We start from the raw sequence: 17,438 nt of genomic DNA, 5'->3' as shown, positions 1-17,438 counted from the left end.
GAGCAATACAGAGAAAGGAGATATGAAAAAAGAAGTAAGGAAGGAAGATGTGGCTTCTTCAAAATATACCAAGGACAGACTTTTTGAAATTGTATCAATTTAGTGACTCAAGTAGCAGATGAGAAGGAGTCTTTCATTCATCATTCAGATAGAAGATTTTAGTCTTTTCCTAGGACAGACAAACAAAATTTAGGAGAAGCTCACAAACAGAATTCAGAAGAGGACATTCTGATCTCCTAATTTGGATAATACAACACAACTTAACAGTAACCTAATCACGGAAGCAGCTATTTTAGCCAATCTAGACTTTCTAGCACTCTCCACACATGAAGCCAAGCTGCTTTAGAAAAAGCATATTTTTCTTTCTGATATAACTCTACATCCTGTTATTAGTACTTAGTTTGTCAGCAGTCATCAAGTTCTGAAACAGAGTCAATGGATCTTCTGCAGCATCAAAAGAATGGACTGGGAAGTACAATGTATCAGCAGAAAGAAGTGTTAGTTTTCTGGCAATCTGATTTTCCCTGTAAGAGACACTTCCTGTGTCTATAGATCTCTCTTGCAAGCAAGTTCCTATGCACAGTTAACAATTGACTTGGCAAACTATCCCAAATTCTAACCTGTTTGCAAGATAGCTTTATAAGGTCAGCATAGTGTGTGTGTGTCTGTGTGTGTGCGTGTCTGTGTGTGTGTGTGCATACACGCACGCATGTATCCACACAAACACTCTCTTCTGCTGTTTCATCAGCACCAAAGTGATAAAGCCAAGTCTAAGCTCCTTAGACTCACCCTGTCACAGTAAGTGATTTCTCAAGTTGCAGAAGTACTGTCGAAGCTGAGCTAGGGTTCCCAACCATGCGACTCAATGAGCTCACTGAACCAACCACTCTGCTTTATCATCACTTCTTCTCTATAACACGGCTATTGCCTCAGCTTGATTTTTAACTACATAACACACTTTCCTCAGAGAGGAAAAGATTTTATTGGACAGTTTAAATGCCAACATTAATGTTGGCTGTTCATTTACTGCCAGATACACACAGACAGTTTCAGACAGTTTCCTCAGTCACACTTGCTGCAAGACTAGCAAGGCTCAGGAATCACTTGAACAATTTTCTATTTTATTTATTTCTCTCCCAATCACCAAAGTATCTAAAACGCCCAAAAAACTACAGTATTTTGTATTTTTTCTGGTGCATTTTAAAGATAGTAACACTTCTGTCCAATTCCACTCAACTTGTTAGATGTCATCCTTCCACAGAAAAGCCTGACAACATGTCCTTTACAGGTCTCTTTCTGTTATTGTTGGTAGAAAGTGTGTTTTGGAAATAAGGATCAGGGCACGAGGCACACCCTGTCACATAGTCTTTCAACAGCAGCCTAAGGCCATTTCTGAACACCTTTAAAAACCCTGAATGCAGTTTGGATGAGGAAGAAGATGAATTTTCACATGTAAGCAGATGATCCCTCATCTAGCCCTCAACTCTGGGGAGAGCAGAGATGTGTGGAGCCGTGGGTCCTGCAAGCCGCTCTTCCTTCAGCCATGCGGGAAGTGGCAGCCCAGGCAGGTTCCACCTCAACCTCACGGCAGAGCAAAGGCCCAGGCCTGCAAGGCTTCATTCCTGCAACAAGATCTACGGGGTGTTTAGGAACCCCATCAAGCGACCCAAGAGCTTTTATTTGGGTGGATGGCGGAGCAAAAGGATGCTTTGTTTTGTGCCCAACTTTCTGTCAGGGATGGCGCAGCAGCAGCCTCGCACGTTGCCCTCGATGCCCGTGTGCCTGTCCGAGTGATTTGGTACCGTGTGAGGCTCGGCACTGCAAGCGTCGCGGCCCTGGCCTGCCCACAGCCGGCCCATGGGCTGCCGCCGGGCCTTGAGCCAGCTGCCGGCCCGCCGGGCAGGGAGCACTTACCTAGGGAACTTCTCCTTCAGCTTCCGCAGACTCTGTCTGGTGGGCTGCACCTGCCCCAGGAACTGCGCTATTTCATCGTACTGGGCTTTGCTCAGCTTCATGCCTCGCATGGCCAGACCGGCACGGCACGGCACGGCACGGCACGGCGCCGCTCTGGCCCGAGCGCCACAGCCGCGCGGGGCGGGGAGAGGCAGAAGGAAGGAAGACGGGGACCTGGGGCGCCGAGACAGCCGTGGGCAGCAGCGGCCGCTTCCCGCCGCCCGGGCGAGGGGGCGGGGCCGGGCCGAGCCGAGCCGAGCCGAGCCGAGCCGAGCCGGGCCGGGCCGGGCCGGGCCGAGCCGGGCCGGGCCGGGCCGGGCCGCGGCGCCGCGCTGGGCGGGGCGAGCCGCGCCGCCATCCCGCGCCGCTCGGGCCTGCGCAGCCGCAGCCGCTGCCGGGGTGGGGGTGGGGAGAGGCGGCTGCTTGGCACGCGTGGAAATGGCGCGTCTGCGGCGGGGTCGCCAGGCTCGGAAGCCTGGACGGGGTCTGTCTCGCCTTGCGCTTCCCTGCAGCGGGAACCTCCCCAGGGGGCTACGGGTTGCAGCCCTGAAGGCTGCGGGCGCAGGGGGAGCTGGCGGCGGCCGTTAGCGGCGGCGGCCGTTAGCGGCGGCGGCCGTTAGGCGCGGGGCCCCGCGGCAGAGCCCGAGCTGGAGCCGGGTGAGCGGCGGTCTGTCTGCGGGTGGCTGGGCTTGAGCAGGAGCTGCAGCCCGGGGTGGTGGTGGTGGTGGTGGTGGTGGTGGTGGTGGTGGGGAGCCTCCACTGAACCACTTTAGAGTAAAATAATTTCCAGGCTCTTAACGAGCAGCCGCTGCAAAATACCTGTTTTTTCCTGCTCGTGGTAAAGACCTGCTGAGGAGTGTGGCTGTAGACCCTAACTGGCCTTAATTTTACAGACCTGTGACCTTACACTTGCACCCAAATGGTCTCTGCTAAGTTTTAGAAGAAAACTGTCCAAGTTTATGCATTGATTGACTTGAAATTTAGTTAGGCCTCAGCCTTGTTTTTAATCAGATGATGGTACCATTAGACATCAGTGGGTGTGTTTCAAGCCTTCATTCCTGTGCTGGGTATTTTAGATAATTCTGGGAAAATAGGTGCTCCTTTTAATAAACAGCTGTTTAGGGACCAGAGATTGCAAAGAGACTGACAAAACTGTTCCCTTTTGTGCATGATCATATGCATGAGCTATGTGCAGGCAATAATATTGTTAAGTCTACATAATTTGGAGTCCCAGCCTTGCAGTTGCAGACACTGAATTTACTTAAAATCTTGAGTATATATAGGTATAAATCAATTTTTATATCTGTTTTAGGTTTTGTTTATTTGCTATCTCTTTTGAAGACTGAAGATCACCTTTTAGGTGCTTTTTTGTATCTTAGCCAAAAACTTTACAAAGTTTCTTTGAAGAGTATGAGATCTGGAACTTAAAGGAAAAGATTGTGAATAGTATGTTTATGTTAGCAAGGCCAGGCTTGGACTAAATATAAATGTTGAAGCTTTGAAATACTGATTCATTTTTTGTTGTTTGTGTTTCTGGTAGGCCATACAAAAGGTTACAGTTAGTGTTGGAAAAGCAAAAATTGAAACTAGCATTAAGAAAAGAACACATTTATTCTCTTCATCTAGATCGAGAGAAGTAATGTAATAAACAGTATGATTGCTAAATTATTGTGTTACTTTTTCTAAACAGTTTAACAAAAAGATTTCTATGTGTAAATAAAGATACAGATATGCATATATAAATGACTTTTTCCTTATCTAGAAGTGGACCACTTGTTTCTATGATAGAAAACTTTATTTGTCCGTACAGTTTTTCTAGAATCACAGATAAAACCAACAATTTTTTGAATTATGAAATTATCCATCTGTCGGATCTGTAGAATTTGGGGTATATTCCAGGCTTATGTAGGACCTTATAAAATCTGTGGGTGGTTATGTGCATGGAAACCAGTCAGAATTAAGGATAAATTTCTGACTTGATATATATTAATTAATATACATAATATGTAATGATAATATTTTCTTTAGCTCTATGAAGTAGTGTCCTAAATATTAGAAGATGTACATTTTTGGGAGGGAGGTGGAAGAGTTCTTTTCAATCTGATAACTGCTTTTAAGTCCTATTAGGTTATAATTTTCCTGAGCTGTAGAAAGGATCATTTTCCCTCTTCTTGCCAGATTAGAACTAATTCTGAAATATATTTTTTTTAAAAAAATCTTTACCACCACTACTACTGCTTCCTTAGAAGCAAGTGAATCGTGCTCTTAAAAATGATTTATGTCTTGCTTTCTTTGTTGCAGGGTAAGTTCCAGTGAAACAGTATTTTTAAAACAATAATGTTTCTAGCTTTAACTTGTAGGTTTATCTCTGTTCATCTCTCTTGTTAAGTAGTAAATGTTCTTGTTTTATTTATTTATTTTTTTAATGAAATGACACTTCATTATGCAATGCACAGAAGTAGAATAGTTTAGAACTGCAGTATGAAGTTAGCAGTCTGTGGACCAATGTCTGTGTAGGTCTTAGATATCTAGACTCTTGTCCTAGAAGAAGGTTCTGCAGATTTCAAAATTATTTTAAAAAACAAGAAAATAAACTTCTGGCGTGAATGCTCACTACAGCCAAGATGATCTGAGAGAATATTACCCTAGTGAGAGCCTTCAGAGTTGAGTTGCTGCTTTTTATCTGAAAGAAGCATTTACAGTTAAGTGTAAGGACTTGAATGTTTGAAAACATAGATCAGAAGTTCTGTATGGGAAATGTATGAGCCACAGCATGCCTATATTAGTTAACACAGAACTATTTCAATGACATACTCAAAAATCCAAACAAACCAAAAGGGGGGAAAAAAAGGTGTTCCTATCGGAAATAGTTTAATCAAGCTGCCATCACAGTTTTACTTACCCAACGAACATTAGACTGTGAAACTGAGCTGTGGATAGCTGTATAAAATGTGGATGATGGGAGTTTGTATAAACTCAATAAGCAAATGGATGAAATTCATGAAAGAAAAATACAGGAAAAGCTTTTACATATCTTTGGCCTGGGAAATCTCCAAGATGCAAATCTGGATGCTGGGGGAACGCTCTGAGGAAATATGACTATGTGCTTGCTCTGTTCTTGTACTCTTTCATTGGCATCTGCCCTTGGCAGCTAGTCTTTTGGATTTTTGCCTTGGGGATGGGTTCCAGTCCATGTGCAAGAAAAACTAAGAGAAACTAAGTTTCTTTCCAGGAACAAAAGTGGGCTAAAGAAAAAGAAACAAAGGAAAACCTAATGACTGAAAATGATGAATGGGGGGGAAAAGAGGAGAGCACAGAAACTATACGGCCAAAAATTAAGGAACCAGAAAGAAACAGCCTGGCAGAAGACCTCTAGTAATGACTATCATTTAGTGAAGGTAGTCTTGGTCATAGTTGGCAAAGGATAAAGTAACAGACCTTTGGTCCACTTTTTGTATTATGTTGTTTGATATTTTACCTGGGATATTAGCAGGTATCTCCCATTACCACAAGAAGATGAATGCATAGTATTGTTTGTAGCCAAGTTCATAGTTAAAATGCCATTCATTACTTTCCATAGAGCTTAAAATCACTGTGTTTTGAGACTAGATAATTATATTATGGTTTTACAGGAAATCAATTCATGCACAAAGTGTGAATTCTGATTTGATTTTCGTGGCTTTACAGCTATCTTTTTACTTTACCACCCCACTTCTCTATAGATAGAATCCCTGCTCCATGTTGCCTCCTATAGCAAAATTAATGCGAAGACTCTAAGCGCACTTACGTATTTTCCAGGAAGGGCAAATGAGCAATTGCATAGTGGTGAAAGTGGTTTCTTCCAACTTGCAGGAATAGTGGGAGCATCTACAGGAAAGAGAGAGGAAGAAGCCTTTTTCAGGATGAGAGGAGACTTCTGATAATTGGATCAGATCTTGCTGAAGAAACTGAGAAAGGTTGGTGGGAGGGGAGCTGTGTGAAAGAGGATTGTGGATATCGGAGAGAAGATTAAAAAAAACCCACAAAATTTCCCGTAGTGCTCCAGTCACTAGAAAAAATGAGCAAGGAACAGCAAGGAGCTTTATTTTATGTAGGTTTATAGTTCGCCTGTTCAAAACTGAAAGCAGTTTTCTTGAAATACCGAAAAACCTGTACCATTGACTTCAAACAAAATTCTGGAAGAAATGTCAGTACATATGAACAATTAGGAAAAAAAGAAGCATCCTTTATGTAACTGAAAAGTCAGTAATTTAGTGGCAGAATCAGGGCATGAACTGTTACACAGTGAGGTCCCCAGTTGTGTGTGTGTGGGGGGGGGGAGGGGACCAGAAGAAAAATCAATATCCTTAAAATATGCTTGGAAATCTGAAATCATGATTCATATTTGCATTCTGCATGGATTTTAAAAAACAGAAAATCTTATGCTTCTAGAAATTGGTGCTCATCTAGGAAGAGAAAACCTATTTAGTTTATCTTCAGCTTCCTTTAGAGCTTGAAAAGAAAGGATTATTTTTCTTGTTTTGATGTATGTGGATTTTGAGGTACCTATTCTTGGAAAGCTCTCAACTGTCATCAGTGTTGCCATCTTTGATTCTCTTTCTCATGCAGGCATCAGGCACTTTGAGGTCCATTGAACCCCTTTCTTCTCTCAGATGTTTAATTTGCAGTCAACATGTCGAACTTGAGTCTTTAGGTACTTCTTCAAATACTCTTCTGAAAAAGAAGTGTCAGGCTTTGCTTTCATTGGTAAGTCTCATATAAACAGTTGATCACCTAGTTTAAAATCCTACTACTAACATATGTGACAATTTGATATTGAGTAACTTTTTAAAGTTCTGCCCTGTGTCTTCTTCCTTTATAGACTGTATAGCTCAAATACTCTTGAATTTTTAGTTTGTCATAATTGGCCTGTTCTCCAGATGTGCTTTGAAAATTAACTATTCTTGACTGTAGATTTTAGAGTTGGGATCTACACTAAGACTAGTTTGCAACTATGATTAGAGTGCTTATTACAGTTTTCTATGCTCACGGTATTCTCACATCATTCGGTTTGGCACGTGTTTTTGCAGGTTTTTTTAGTCTCTTTGTATATTGCATGTATTTTTTATTATGAAATACAACTCTTTGTATTTGACATTTCTGAATTACAAAAAAACTTGAGTATTTTTCCCCTTAATTCAGTAGTAACTGTATCTGTAACTGGTCTAATAAACATCTCCACAGGATACAGTTGTTACCTCATTAAGAAGAACAACCTTCCATTTATAATCTAATTTATGTCTATAGGTTCTGATGTGCTAACTGAAAATAATTGTATCATGGAACAATCTGTGATACACTCAATTTGTATCGGAAAAAAAAAGGAACAGCTGTTCTATACATCACTGTTAAGCATTGACTATTTTGCCAATTTGTAAGATGGTAGGTCACATAAGTTTCTGTTTTTTCCCTTAAAAGTATTCACGGGATTGCTTGATATCACAACACTGTGAAGAATATGACAATATTAGGATGATTATACGTAGCAGAATACCAGTTCAAAAAGGCAGGCATTGCTTTTCTTCTATGTCTTCAAATTTATTTATTGTGATCACAGAAGTTATTGAGGAAAATTAATCTGGCTTTCTGTACTATAAGGATACCCAATATATCTTTCTTTAAAATATTTATGTTCTTGGTGAAGTAATTTGAAAAATATATATGTGTTTGTGTTTGTACTGTGTTTTGAAAACATTGTTTTATATACTGGGAGCCTGATCCCAGTGCCTGATCTATGGTCAATTGAAAGTCAATCATTAATTTTAATGGACTTTGAAGCAGACTATTTTTATGGTTGTAAGCTGTATGTTTATGTATTTTCTGTAACAAGCTATAAAAGAATTTTGAAAATGATGAGTTACTTAGAAATCAATTTCTATGACTGAAATGTTAACATGCCCTGTGTGTTCTTATCCTGGAGCTTGACTCCTTGGTAATTCCACATGACAAAATTTCTGGAGTTTGAATTTACCTTTTTAAACTCTCAGTAATCATATATATAAACCTATATTAAAATATTTTCCTAGTTTCAAATGCAGTTGTTTTAAGTCATTTTGTCTTTGTCTGCATATGTTAAAATATCATTAACTGTCGCATGCTGCCTTTTCCCCAGGTGTTTGCTTCTTTGTTCACTGGCAGCGAAAACACTGTTGTTGTGTGATGAAATGAATTGTTTTCTATAGGACCTCTGTCTCATTTGTGGCAGAACTTGGAATATGTACTTGGTGAATGAGTTGTGAACTATAGAAAGAAAAAAGTTAAATGTTAAGATAATTTGACTACTGCCCAGGTAAAATGGATTCTTACCTTGTCTCTTTACAGACTTTTCATGTAAGCTTAGAATTTTCTTTCCTCATCATCTTTTTTGAAAAGGCAGCCACATTATCCAGTCCCAGACATCCTATTTAATTGCATAGGTGCCATAAACTGCAGCCTAAAGAGATCGACCCAACCCACTGCAGGCAGTTTCACATTCTCACCTGTGCATTTGTGCTACTACTACTGATTATGTGCCTATGTGGTCAGGCAGATCCACCTGAAAAATGAACATACTTGAAAAAAAACTAACAAAAAGTATTATTTTTCAGTTGAATCAACTTGTGGATCTAGCTCACTGGACAGCCCAGCCTCATCAATGTAGATACCAGCACAGGGGAGGGAATAGGCGTACATAGCCAGAGAGAGCAGGGCTGTCTCTTTCTGTTGACTGTAGAAGAGTCTTTGAGGATTAACATCACAAATTAGACATCCAAATTAGGATGCCAACCATTAAACCAAAAGTATGATTATCTGGCATCTCTCTACTGAGATCTTACAGAGATATTGGAGAGCCTCTTGCACTAAATGCTAACTGAATTGAATTTAATGGAAGTTGCACTTGCAGAGAACAGAATACTCTGAAAGATCAGATCCTAGGTATGTTACCTTGGGTAGCCAAAATTGGTGGACATTTTTGACTTAAATCTATAAAACTTGGTTTTAAGTGTGTGTGTTTATACATGCACACACACACACACACACACACGCATGCACCCATATGCATAATTAGAAAAAAGGTATTCTGAAGATGGATTTGTTCATATTTACCTTCATGCCCATGTCTATGCCATAAGCTACTATGTTAAAAAGCTTTTTTAGAAAACATGTTCAATTTAATAAGACTATTTTCAGTGAATGACGTGGACAGTATAAAGTAAATAATGATGGAGGCCAAACTTTGAACTGAAAGGTTAAGGTACTGAAGAGGTATGCTGTCTATTTTTTCTATACAAGTAAGGCAAAGGAGAGAAAAATTAGAAATTAAGCACTGTTTTATGAAGCAGATAAACAGGAATGACTGAGTCAAGGATTACACCAAAACAAACGGTATCATTTCCAAAATTCTGTCTTTAACGTTGGAACAGTAATGTTGCAATGTATAACTATATTAAAGCAAAAATCAATTAAAATACAACTATTTCAGTTTAAAAGTACACTTTGTGATAGATTGTATTGTTTTCTGTATTTCTGTTTACTTTGATAATTAGCAAAATTTAATAACTTGCAATGTGTTTGGTAAGCACTTGTCAAATAGCATGACTCTACCATATTGCCTGAGTTGTTCGTGATAACTTGGTAGAAACAAAGTACATCAGAGTAGCTAGGAAGTTTATCTGCTCTTGCTTACTTTTGGCTCTGAGGAAACATTTCAAGTAGAAGGATACACACTTTACCTGCCTAAATCTAGCTCAAATATTGCTAATTCTTTGCTTTCTAACAAAATCTCTGAAAGAGGGTACAGATTCTGCCGAGGCATGAAATTATAAGTGATATTACAGATTAGTGTTAACTCCCTGGCCCATTGACTGAACAAGAGACTATCAACTGTCAATAGAAACTTAAATCTGTAGAATTGTCTGTTGTTGTGGTAATTTAATTCTTTTCCTGTCCAATTCCTCTCATTCTTCTGTGGGGGGGAAGGGAGGGATTGGAAGGGGAGGGAAGAATAGCAAAGATTTGCTCATATAGTTTGCCACTCACCAGATTTGCTGTTTGACTTCTGTGGGAGCTGCATATGATTATTAAATCTGAAAATTAGGACCTTGTTATATGAAAGTTGGACACTGAGACAGTTTTTAGGAAACTAGATTATTTTAGATCAGAAGAGTTTTGGTGAGGAATATAAGAGTAGATTAACATGTTTTTTCCGGTAGTGAAATTTCCATTGTCCCCTTAAGCTTAGGGAGTGATACTAAGTTGCTGAGGTTTTCTTTTCATGCAAGATGCTTAATTGTTTATTGCCCAAGGATTCTAACCTCTCATTATATACCAAGTATTTTTGTTGTTCAAGAGTTGTAACATTCTTAAATGATTGTTATCACAGAATCATAGAAATGTAGAATGCAGCTAACCTCAAGAGATCATCTTGGCAGCCAGATCAGCATTTGATAGGATCAAATATGACTGCACTGTCCCTTACTGAAACATTTCTTGTTTGTTCTTGTAGACTTCCATAATGAGGTATTCATTGGTAATGTATTCCAGTATTTTACCTCACTTAAAGTTTGAAAGCTTGTTTATAATGTTTAATTCCAGGCTCACGTACTGTAAATTAAGCTGCTTGCCTTCAGCTCTATACTTTGAAGAAAGAGGAGAATCATAAATCACTGACTTCTTGTTTGAAGATTATTGTAATGTTGGTCCAGTTCTCCCATTTTTTCGTAGTGTATGCAAGCCCAATTCTTCCAGTGTATTTTTTAAGTCATTTTTCTGAAAGGATTGCCATTTTTTTGCTCTCTGTACTCTGCAATATGTTTCTTAAAATGCATTGAAAAATCTGCTTCAGCTGATGCATTCATCTTGCTGAATAGAATGAAGAATTTTGGTATTTTCTAAGCAAGATTCCTGGATACAACTTCTCAAATTAACTTACTGAAAAAGTTTCACATTGCAAGCTTGTATTCTTTGCATCCACCTTGATAAGCTCATTAGTTTGCTATGCTAGGTCATAAAATAGCACCATTAAGGAAAAGCAGAGTATATATAGTGCAATGAATACACTGTTCTTGCTGACAGAAAAGGCAGGGAATCTAATGTGTAGATTATAAGAAAATATGAATATTAATAGGAAAATGAAATATTAGTGCATGTCCACTATGCAATTCTTTTAAAAATGTTGCGTGGAAGTTTATAATAGCATTACAATTTCTTGAGTCTTCTGTTTCTTCTTATACCCATTCACTCTTTCTAACACATGTAAAGCATATTTGACATTTATAATAATGGAATGATTAGGCATGTTACTGACATCAAGATTTAAGGGACTGGGTGACATAAGGAATTTATGTTCTACTTTAATCCATTTGTCAACCTCCTATGGGACCTGTTTTTAAATCTAACTCAAGCCACACTAATTTGGAGGTGGGAGAAACCTGCCTAATCCAACAGCCTGAAAAACACATAGATAGGTTAAAATGCTTTCCAAGCTCTCCCTCAGTCCTGTTTTTAAAATGGAAAAAATAGTAATAGTTTAATTGGTGACATTTTTTCTGGGCTCAGATGGCAATTTGTTCAGATCTATTGTCTTTTCTATTCAAGAATCAAAACAGAGAAGATGGTGCAGATGGATTATTTGAGACAGTAAATAAATGAAATATAAAAGTATGTAATTCCCTGGAGTGGTAGTTGTTAATGACTTACTTTGCACATCAAGTCAATTTTTCATTTTAGTTATAAAAAGAAAATTCATTTTTCTGGTTTAACATCTTTCTTGTCAGGGAGGAAAGTTTTTGAGTGTGTTTACATTATTCAGATGCATACAACAGCACTAAAATCAGTTACTTCCAAGATATCCGAAGTGGCAATGTAACTGGCCTAAGCATAGATGGTCTTGATGGAGGTTTCCTCCTATTAAGCTGTAATAAAACTAGTCTGTCCTTTCTGTATCATAAACTCTGTATAAAGCTGCTGCTTTGTTAATAATAAGAGATGTAGGACAAGAGTCTGTTCTTACGTGTTCTAGTGTAAATCCAAAACCATTCCGTTGGAGCCAAAGTAATGTAAGTTCAGAATCAGGCACATTGTATAACTGATACTGGTTTGTTCAGTTACATTTAAACAGCAATGCTTGGTAACAGAAGAATTATTACCACTGCTTGATCTTTGACAAAAGTATTCAAGCACATATTTTGAGAAGTTCAACTTAGGTGTCAGCACATAGAACTGAGTATTTTACATATTTATTCAGAATAATTTGCTGCTTACCACAGTGCCAATCCTAGAGTTTAAAGATGAAAAACATGCTCCTATTAGTCAAATATTTATGAGTAGAACCCAATGCATTTAAGCCTTGTTGACCTTTATATAGTTATGACATATATATGGGGGCAGGTTTAGCTCAGTTGGCTAGAGCATGGTGCTGCTAATGCTAAGGTCACGGGTTCAGTCCCTGTATGGGCTATGCTGAGGGTTGGACTAGATGATCTCCAGAGGTCCCTTCCAACCTTACCATTCTATGATTCTATGATATCATCACTTGGTTATCCTTAACGTTGATTTGGTCTGGAAAAAGTAAAACAAGAGGTTAAGTAATCCCTAAGGGTAAGTTAAAATGTAGGCTACTGCCATGTTATATGGCTTTGGTATACTTAGCGTCTTTTGTGGCAGGTTGATGAGACTGTTCAAAGCAATAAAATAGATGCCATTTGCTAGATATTTAAGGAAAGTTTAGTTTAGAAAATGGGTCTGTTGCTGCTATATTCAATGTTCTAATATTGCAGAAAAAATTATTGATAGTATTTGCATTAGATATGTAAAGCCTAGCTCTTGTTCTCTGCTTAAGCATTTGCATACATTCAAAATGAATTTAAAATAGTCTGCTTTGTTTGTATATTTATATATGTATATTCTGATTTAAGACAAGAAGGGAAGCAGTTATGATCATTTAGCCTGATTTCCTGCCTAACATAAATCATAGGTATTTTATTAATTAATTACAGCTCAAATCCAACATGTGTGACTGAATTAGAGAAATCTTCTAAAAACAAAAAAGTAACCAAAATATCTTTAACTTTTGATTGAAACAGAACCAGAAATGCAGACTATGTGTAACCTCTTGCTGAGTTCTTTCAGTTGTTAATTGCCTTCATGGTTGTTTATAAGTAGCCGCCTTGTTATTTGAAATTGTCTAGCTTTAATTTTTTCACTTAGTTTTGTTATAGCTTGTTTTCCTGACTTGGATAAACTAGATTTATCCATATGGTACTCAAGTTGCCTTTTAAACTTTTCTTTAAGATGTTAAATATAGTAAGTTATTAGGGATCTAAACATAATCTCTGTTGCTATTCCTCTACAAAAGACTTTAAAGTTTTTTCTTCTGTAGCCAATGATACGTCTTTAGTACTATTCCACCTCTGAAATACTAAATTTAATTTGAATGATGAAAAAGATGATTTCAGAAAAAATCAGGTAAGTGCGTTTTATTTAAACCTACTTAGTGATAGCAAGTCCTTACAACTAACAAGACAGTATTTTAGATTTAGCTTTTAATCTGTAGCGTAAGCACCAAAAATTCTCCATTTCAGTTCTCTCCTGATGGGAGTTTTGGGACCTATTATTTTTTTTACTAGTGTACTTTTGAATTGACATATTATTTAGGAGTTCATGCCAGGCAAATTCTTTGGCTATGTATGACAGTGAGGAACAATACAAGAGCATTTGGAAGAGCTTGAATCACAGAATTATATTCTTTTATCACATATTTTGTAACTACAAGACTGCTTATTGCAAGTCATGCAGGTTATAGTTCATCATAGGTACTGGGTCAGCAACATGTTAGTGAAACCATAATTACCTAGAATTTCTTCATAATGTGTGGAGGTGAAATAAGATTTTTCTCTTTCCATGCTGACAACACTGATGATATTGTTGAAGGAATTGTTGAAGGAGGAAAAGATAGTTTTAATGGTAGTTTGGCCGCTAGCACTTGTCAGAGAAGTTCTGCTTACATTTTTGGCTGTGATGGGTCATATGATTAATAAAAGTAGCCGGAGAGTCATTTGTAGGTAAATCTCAACTGACCTTGACATTTTCTCGACGTGGAGAACTTTTACTGAAGTGCAATGGTAGCACAGAAATCTTTCCAATATGTTACGGATACTTTGTACGGATTAGATGTTACAAAGTAATCACAGGAGAAGAATGAATTTCTCCTTACCTTGAAACTGAATCTCAGTACTGAATCTCACCAGAGTACTGAAGTCAGCACACTGGCTACACCAGTGTGAGAGGAGAATAAAATCTTCCAGAGTTTCCTATGCTTCCTCATAAAGTGTTTTTCAAACTTTAAGTAAGTCTAGTTTTGATCTGTGTTGTGACACAGCGCTGTATGTGGTCATCGTTCAGTTCCAGTTGATGACTCTCGGAACTGGCCTTTTCATCCTTTTTTCCCCCTGTTGCTAGTGATGTCAGAAAACAGTGTGCATACTGTCAACTGATAGAATGCTTACGTTTTCTGTCAGTTATTGCGTACTGTCTACATCTGACAGCCCATATCTCTAAGCTATTTTTAAGCATTATATATTTCTTCCTGTATTTATATTTTGTACAGCACTTAGACCTAATTTCTAGAAGATCAAATTTGATTAGTTTCTTAGCTTCTCTGCATAAGGCTTTCTCTTTTACATTGTCTTTACCACATCTAAATAAAATTCAGAATTTGCATTGGTAGGGATTTTTGAACCAATTAAATCCTTTTTAGAAAAATTAAATACAATTTTAGGAACAATGCTATGTAATAATCTGAGTTGGACTTTGGTTGTACTGGGCAAGTTATAGACTCTTGCATGGTACAGAGTTGGTAGAGTTATATTATGTATTAGAATATTTATAACTATGAGTGTGATGCTGCACATATACTCTTCTGCTTTTTGTCACAACTGATTGCTGTAGGTGAGCTAATGGTTTACAGAACTCAAAAAATATTCAGAATAGATTTCTGAACCACACTTTGTTATGTCATATAGACATATCTGAAGTGTACTTCTATACAGACTGATACAGGTGGATGTGAGTTCCTCCTTTTGTGCTTTGAGCTGGTCATTATGAGTCATCTCAGGTCTAGAAGTCATATAGCTATGTTTAGTGAGATAATCTATTAATCAATATTCTCCTTTGCTTTGTAGGACTTACTATGGCAAAGCACCCAGCAGGCTTGGATATGTAGTTCCCTCTGACCAACTCAGTCACAACCTAGTGACTGAATAAGATGGAAATTTGTATAGCTTTGGTCAAAAATAATCAGAGAGCAAAACCTTCAAAATTTTAGGTGAAATCTGATTTTGTGAATTGCAACTGAAAACATAAATAGATTAAAAATCTGATTATGCAGTCCTCACAAGAGCAAAGTTCCCAGTCATGATAATAGTAAATATGGATGGCAAAGGTTAAAATTCCTGGAATGATTACTTGTGAAACTTCATGACGTATTTTTAAAAGCTAGAGGCTCCGTATTTTCTTCAGCTATGTCAGATTGCTTGTTTTGGAAACTGGAGAACTGCTTCCTAGTCCTATCGACAGTTCAGGCTGATAATTAATTGGAATATATATTCTTACTAATTCACAGATGTAATTGATGACCTTTTTATATGCCACAAAGCTTTTATATTAATAATTTTAGAGTATTAACCCTTCCCTGAGTCCTGACATTGACCTCCAGCCCCAAACTTAAGTTACCTTAAGGTTTTATGAAAACAAATTGACATCTATTTCACAGAGTTTCTATATAAAGTGATGAAACTGTGTGGATTAGTCTAATTTTTTTTTGAAACTTTTTTTTTTTTTTTTTTTTTTTTAACAGGAGAGATTTTTGTATGTATTTGGTTGTTTTCTTTTCCACTTCATTGAGGTCATTGTTCTTGACAGTGAAATGCTACAGTAACGAACATTGATTAAGGAAGTTTTAAGTAGTGATTATAATCTTCCTGTTTATTGATGGGAAGGACAGGACAATGAAAAGGAAACAGCTTCAGATCAATCCCTACTAATTTAAACTATTCATAGAATCACTGATCAAAGCATGATTCATACAAACCTTAGGAGAATATAATGCTATAACCTGTGTACATTTATTTGCAAATATAAGGTAGTGTTTTTATCATTAGCAGTACCATATATCTTTCAGCATTATAGTGTGTAGTAATCTTACTGAAAAACTCAGCCCCAAATCAATAGTTTCACAGAGTAGGAAAGTAAAAGAGAATATAGTTCTTTGAATGAAAATTTAATTGTGTTAATGAGTTTGGAAAAGCTATCTTATACTTGGCTTCTAAATAAATACTTCAGAAGTCTCTTGTAAATCTCTAGTAATTTTTTATAATCCTTCACAAGTTGTAAAATCATAGCTGAAAGGCAGACAGAAAAGGAATGTACAAATAAGACATCTGTTATTGTTATATCAATGATGATATATAACCAGCTCTGAAGTAATAACATTTAACAAGGACTACAGTCTTATCCAAAATGAGATCTTGTCCACTTCCACTTCTTCATTTAGTGCATTCATAAGAATGAGGTGAAGTTTATAATTGGGAAATCTTATCTGTTAGCATTTGTAGTATATCATAGTTATACTACAGTATGGTTTAGATTAGTAGATTTCCAGCCAAGGCACATCTTAACATATATGGGTATCTGTAAACTAGCTCCAAGTAATGTGTGTGTGCGCACAGCTTATGAAAAAGTATTCAGAAATACCATTACTATGTACTGTAATACTATATTTTACAAGTTCAGCTCTGGGAAATTTATATACCATTAATGTATTTTCTAGCCCATTAAGGACAAGCAGCGTATAATGCTCCATTGAATAAAAGATTTACAAGTCACAGGCATGGAGGACTATTCCAATACAGATTTTGGGTGTAAATATCTTTTAGAGATGTTTTGTTATTGTGTTAATTTTAAAGCAAATTCTTACCAACTAAATATTAGCGTTTGATTTATCAAATGATTAAACTTTTAACTTGTTTGAAATTGATACAAAGCTATGAAATTGTAACTAGCGAGACAACTAGGATGACAGAGCTTTTGTGTGTGTAGTAGGTGAAGAGAGCTGGGGAGAAAACATATATCATTTTTTAACCTGTTGTCACACTTTTTAGCCATACGTTAATAGAAACAAAAATAAACCATGAAAGAAATATCTATATACTTGTTTCTTTCCCTGAAGCATGGTTAAAGCATTTCTTAGTTAAAGCATTTGCTTAAAGCATTCTTTCCTTAAAATGGTTAATCGTACATTTTAGTATACTTCAGTATTTTTAGTATATTTCAGTACTTTCAGTACTTGTCAAGGGAAAATACGATTGCTTTTTACCTGAATTGCAGGCTACTTAGTGTATTCTCTATGGTTTTTATGTCTTTTGCCATGGATTGCGAATGAGTACATGTAAATACAGAGGCAATATTTA

General features: G+C 37.3%; 1 protein-coding gene and 1 long non-coding RNA gene across 12 annotated transcripts in view; one reads left to right on the top strand and one right to left on the bottom strand.

The window, feature by feature from the left end:
- The window catches only part of CDIN1 (CDAN1 interacting nuclease 1), a 139,085-nt gene extending 136,859 nt beyond the window's left edge, over nt 1–2,226 (bottom strand). For all 6 annotated transcript variants that reach the window (XR_009958611.1, XM_062577580.1, XM_062577579.1 and 3 more), the window contains exon 1: nt 1,915–2,226. Coding sequence is in view for 5 of the 6 variants with exons in the window: in XM_062577580.1 (XP_062433564.1) it covers nt 1,915–2,024 (110 nt within the window). In the remaining variant the exon portion in view is untranslated. The remainder of the gene's footprint in view (nt 1–1,914) is intronic.
- Nucleotides 2,227–2,362: 136 nt separating this feature from the next.
- The window catches only part of LOC134141632 (uncharacterized), a 50,371-nt gene continuing 35,295 nt past the window's right edge, over nt 2,363–17,438 (top strand). For 3 of the 6 annotated variants that reach the window (XR_009958679.1, XR_009958681.1, XR_009958682.1), the window contains exons 1-3: nt 2,370–2,610; nt 5,806–5,909; nt 6,562–6,699. This is a non-coding gene — a long non-coding RNA (uncharacterized LOC134141632). Of the gene's footprint in view, nt 2,611–5,805; nt 5,910–6,561; nt 8,003–17,438 lie in introns of those variants that run through there. The other 3 variants (XR_009958680.1, XR_009958678.1, XR_009958677.1) reach the window with 3 other exon arrangements.

This window comes from Rhea pennata, chromosome 5 (assembly GCF_028389875.1).
Source record: "Rhea pennata isolate bPtePen1 chromosome 5, bPtePen1.pri, whole genome shotgun sequence".
Classification (NCBI taxonomy): Eukaryota; Metazoa; Chordata; class Aves; order Rheiformes; family Rheidae; genus Rhea; species Rhea pennata.
Note: the sequence above shows the minus strand (reverse complement) of the source record. Positions and strands in the feature narration are given on the sequence as shown.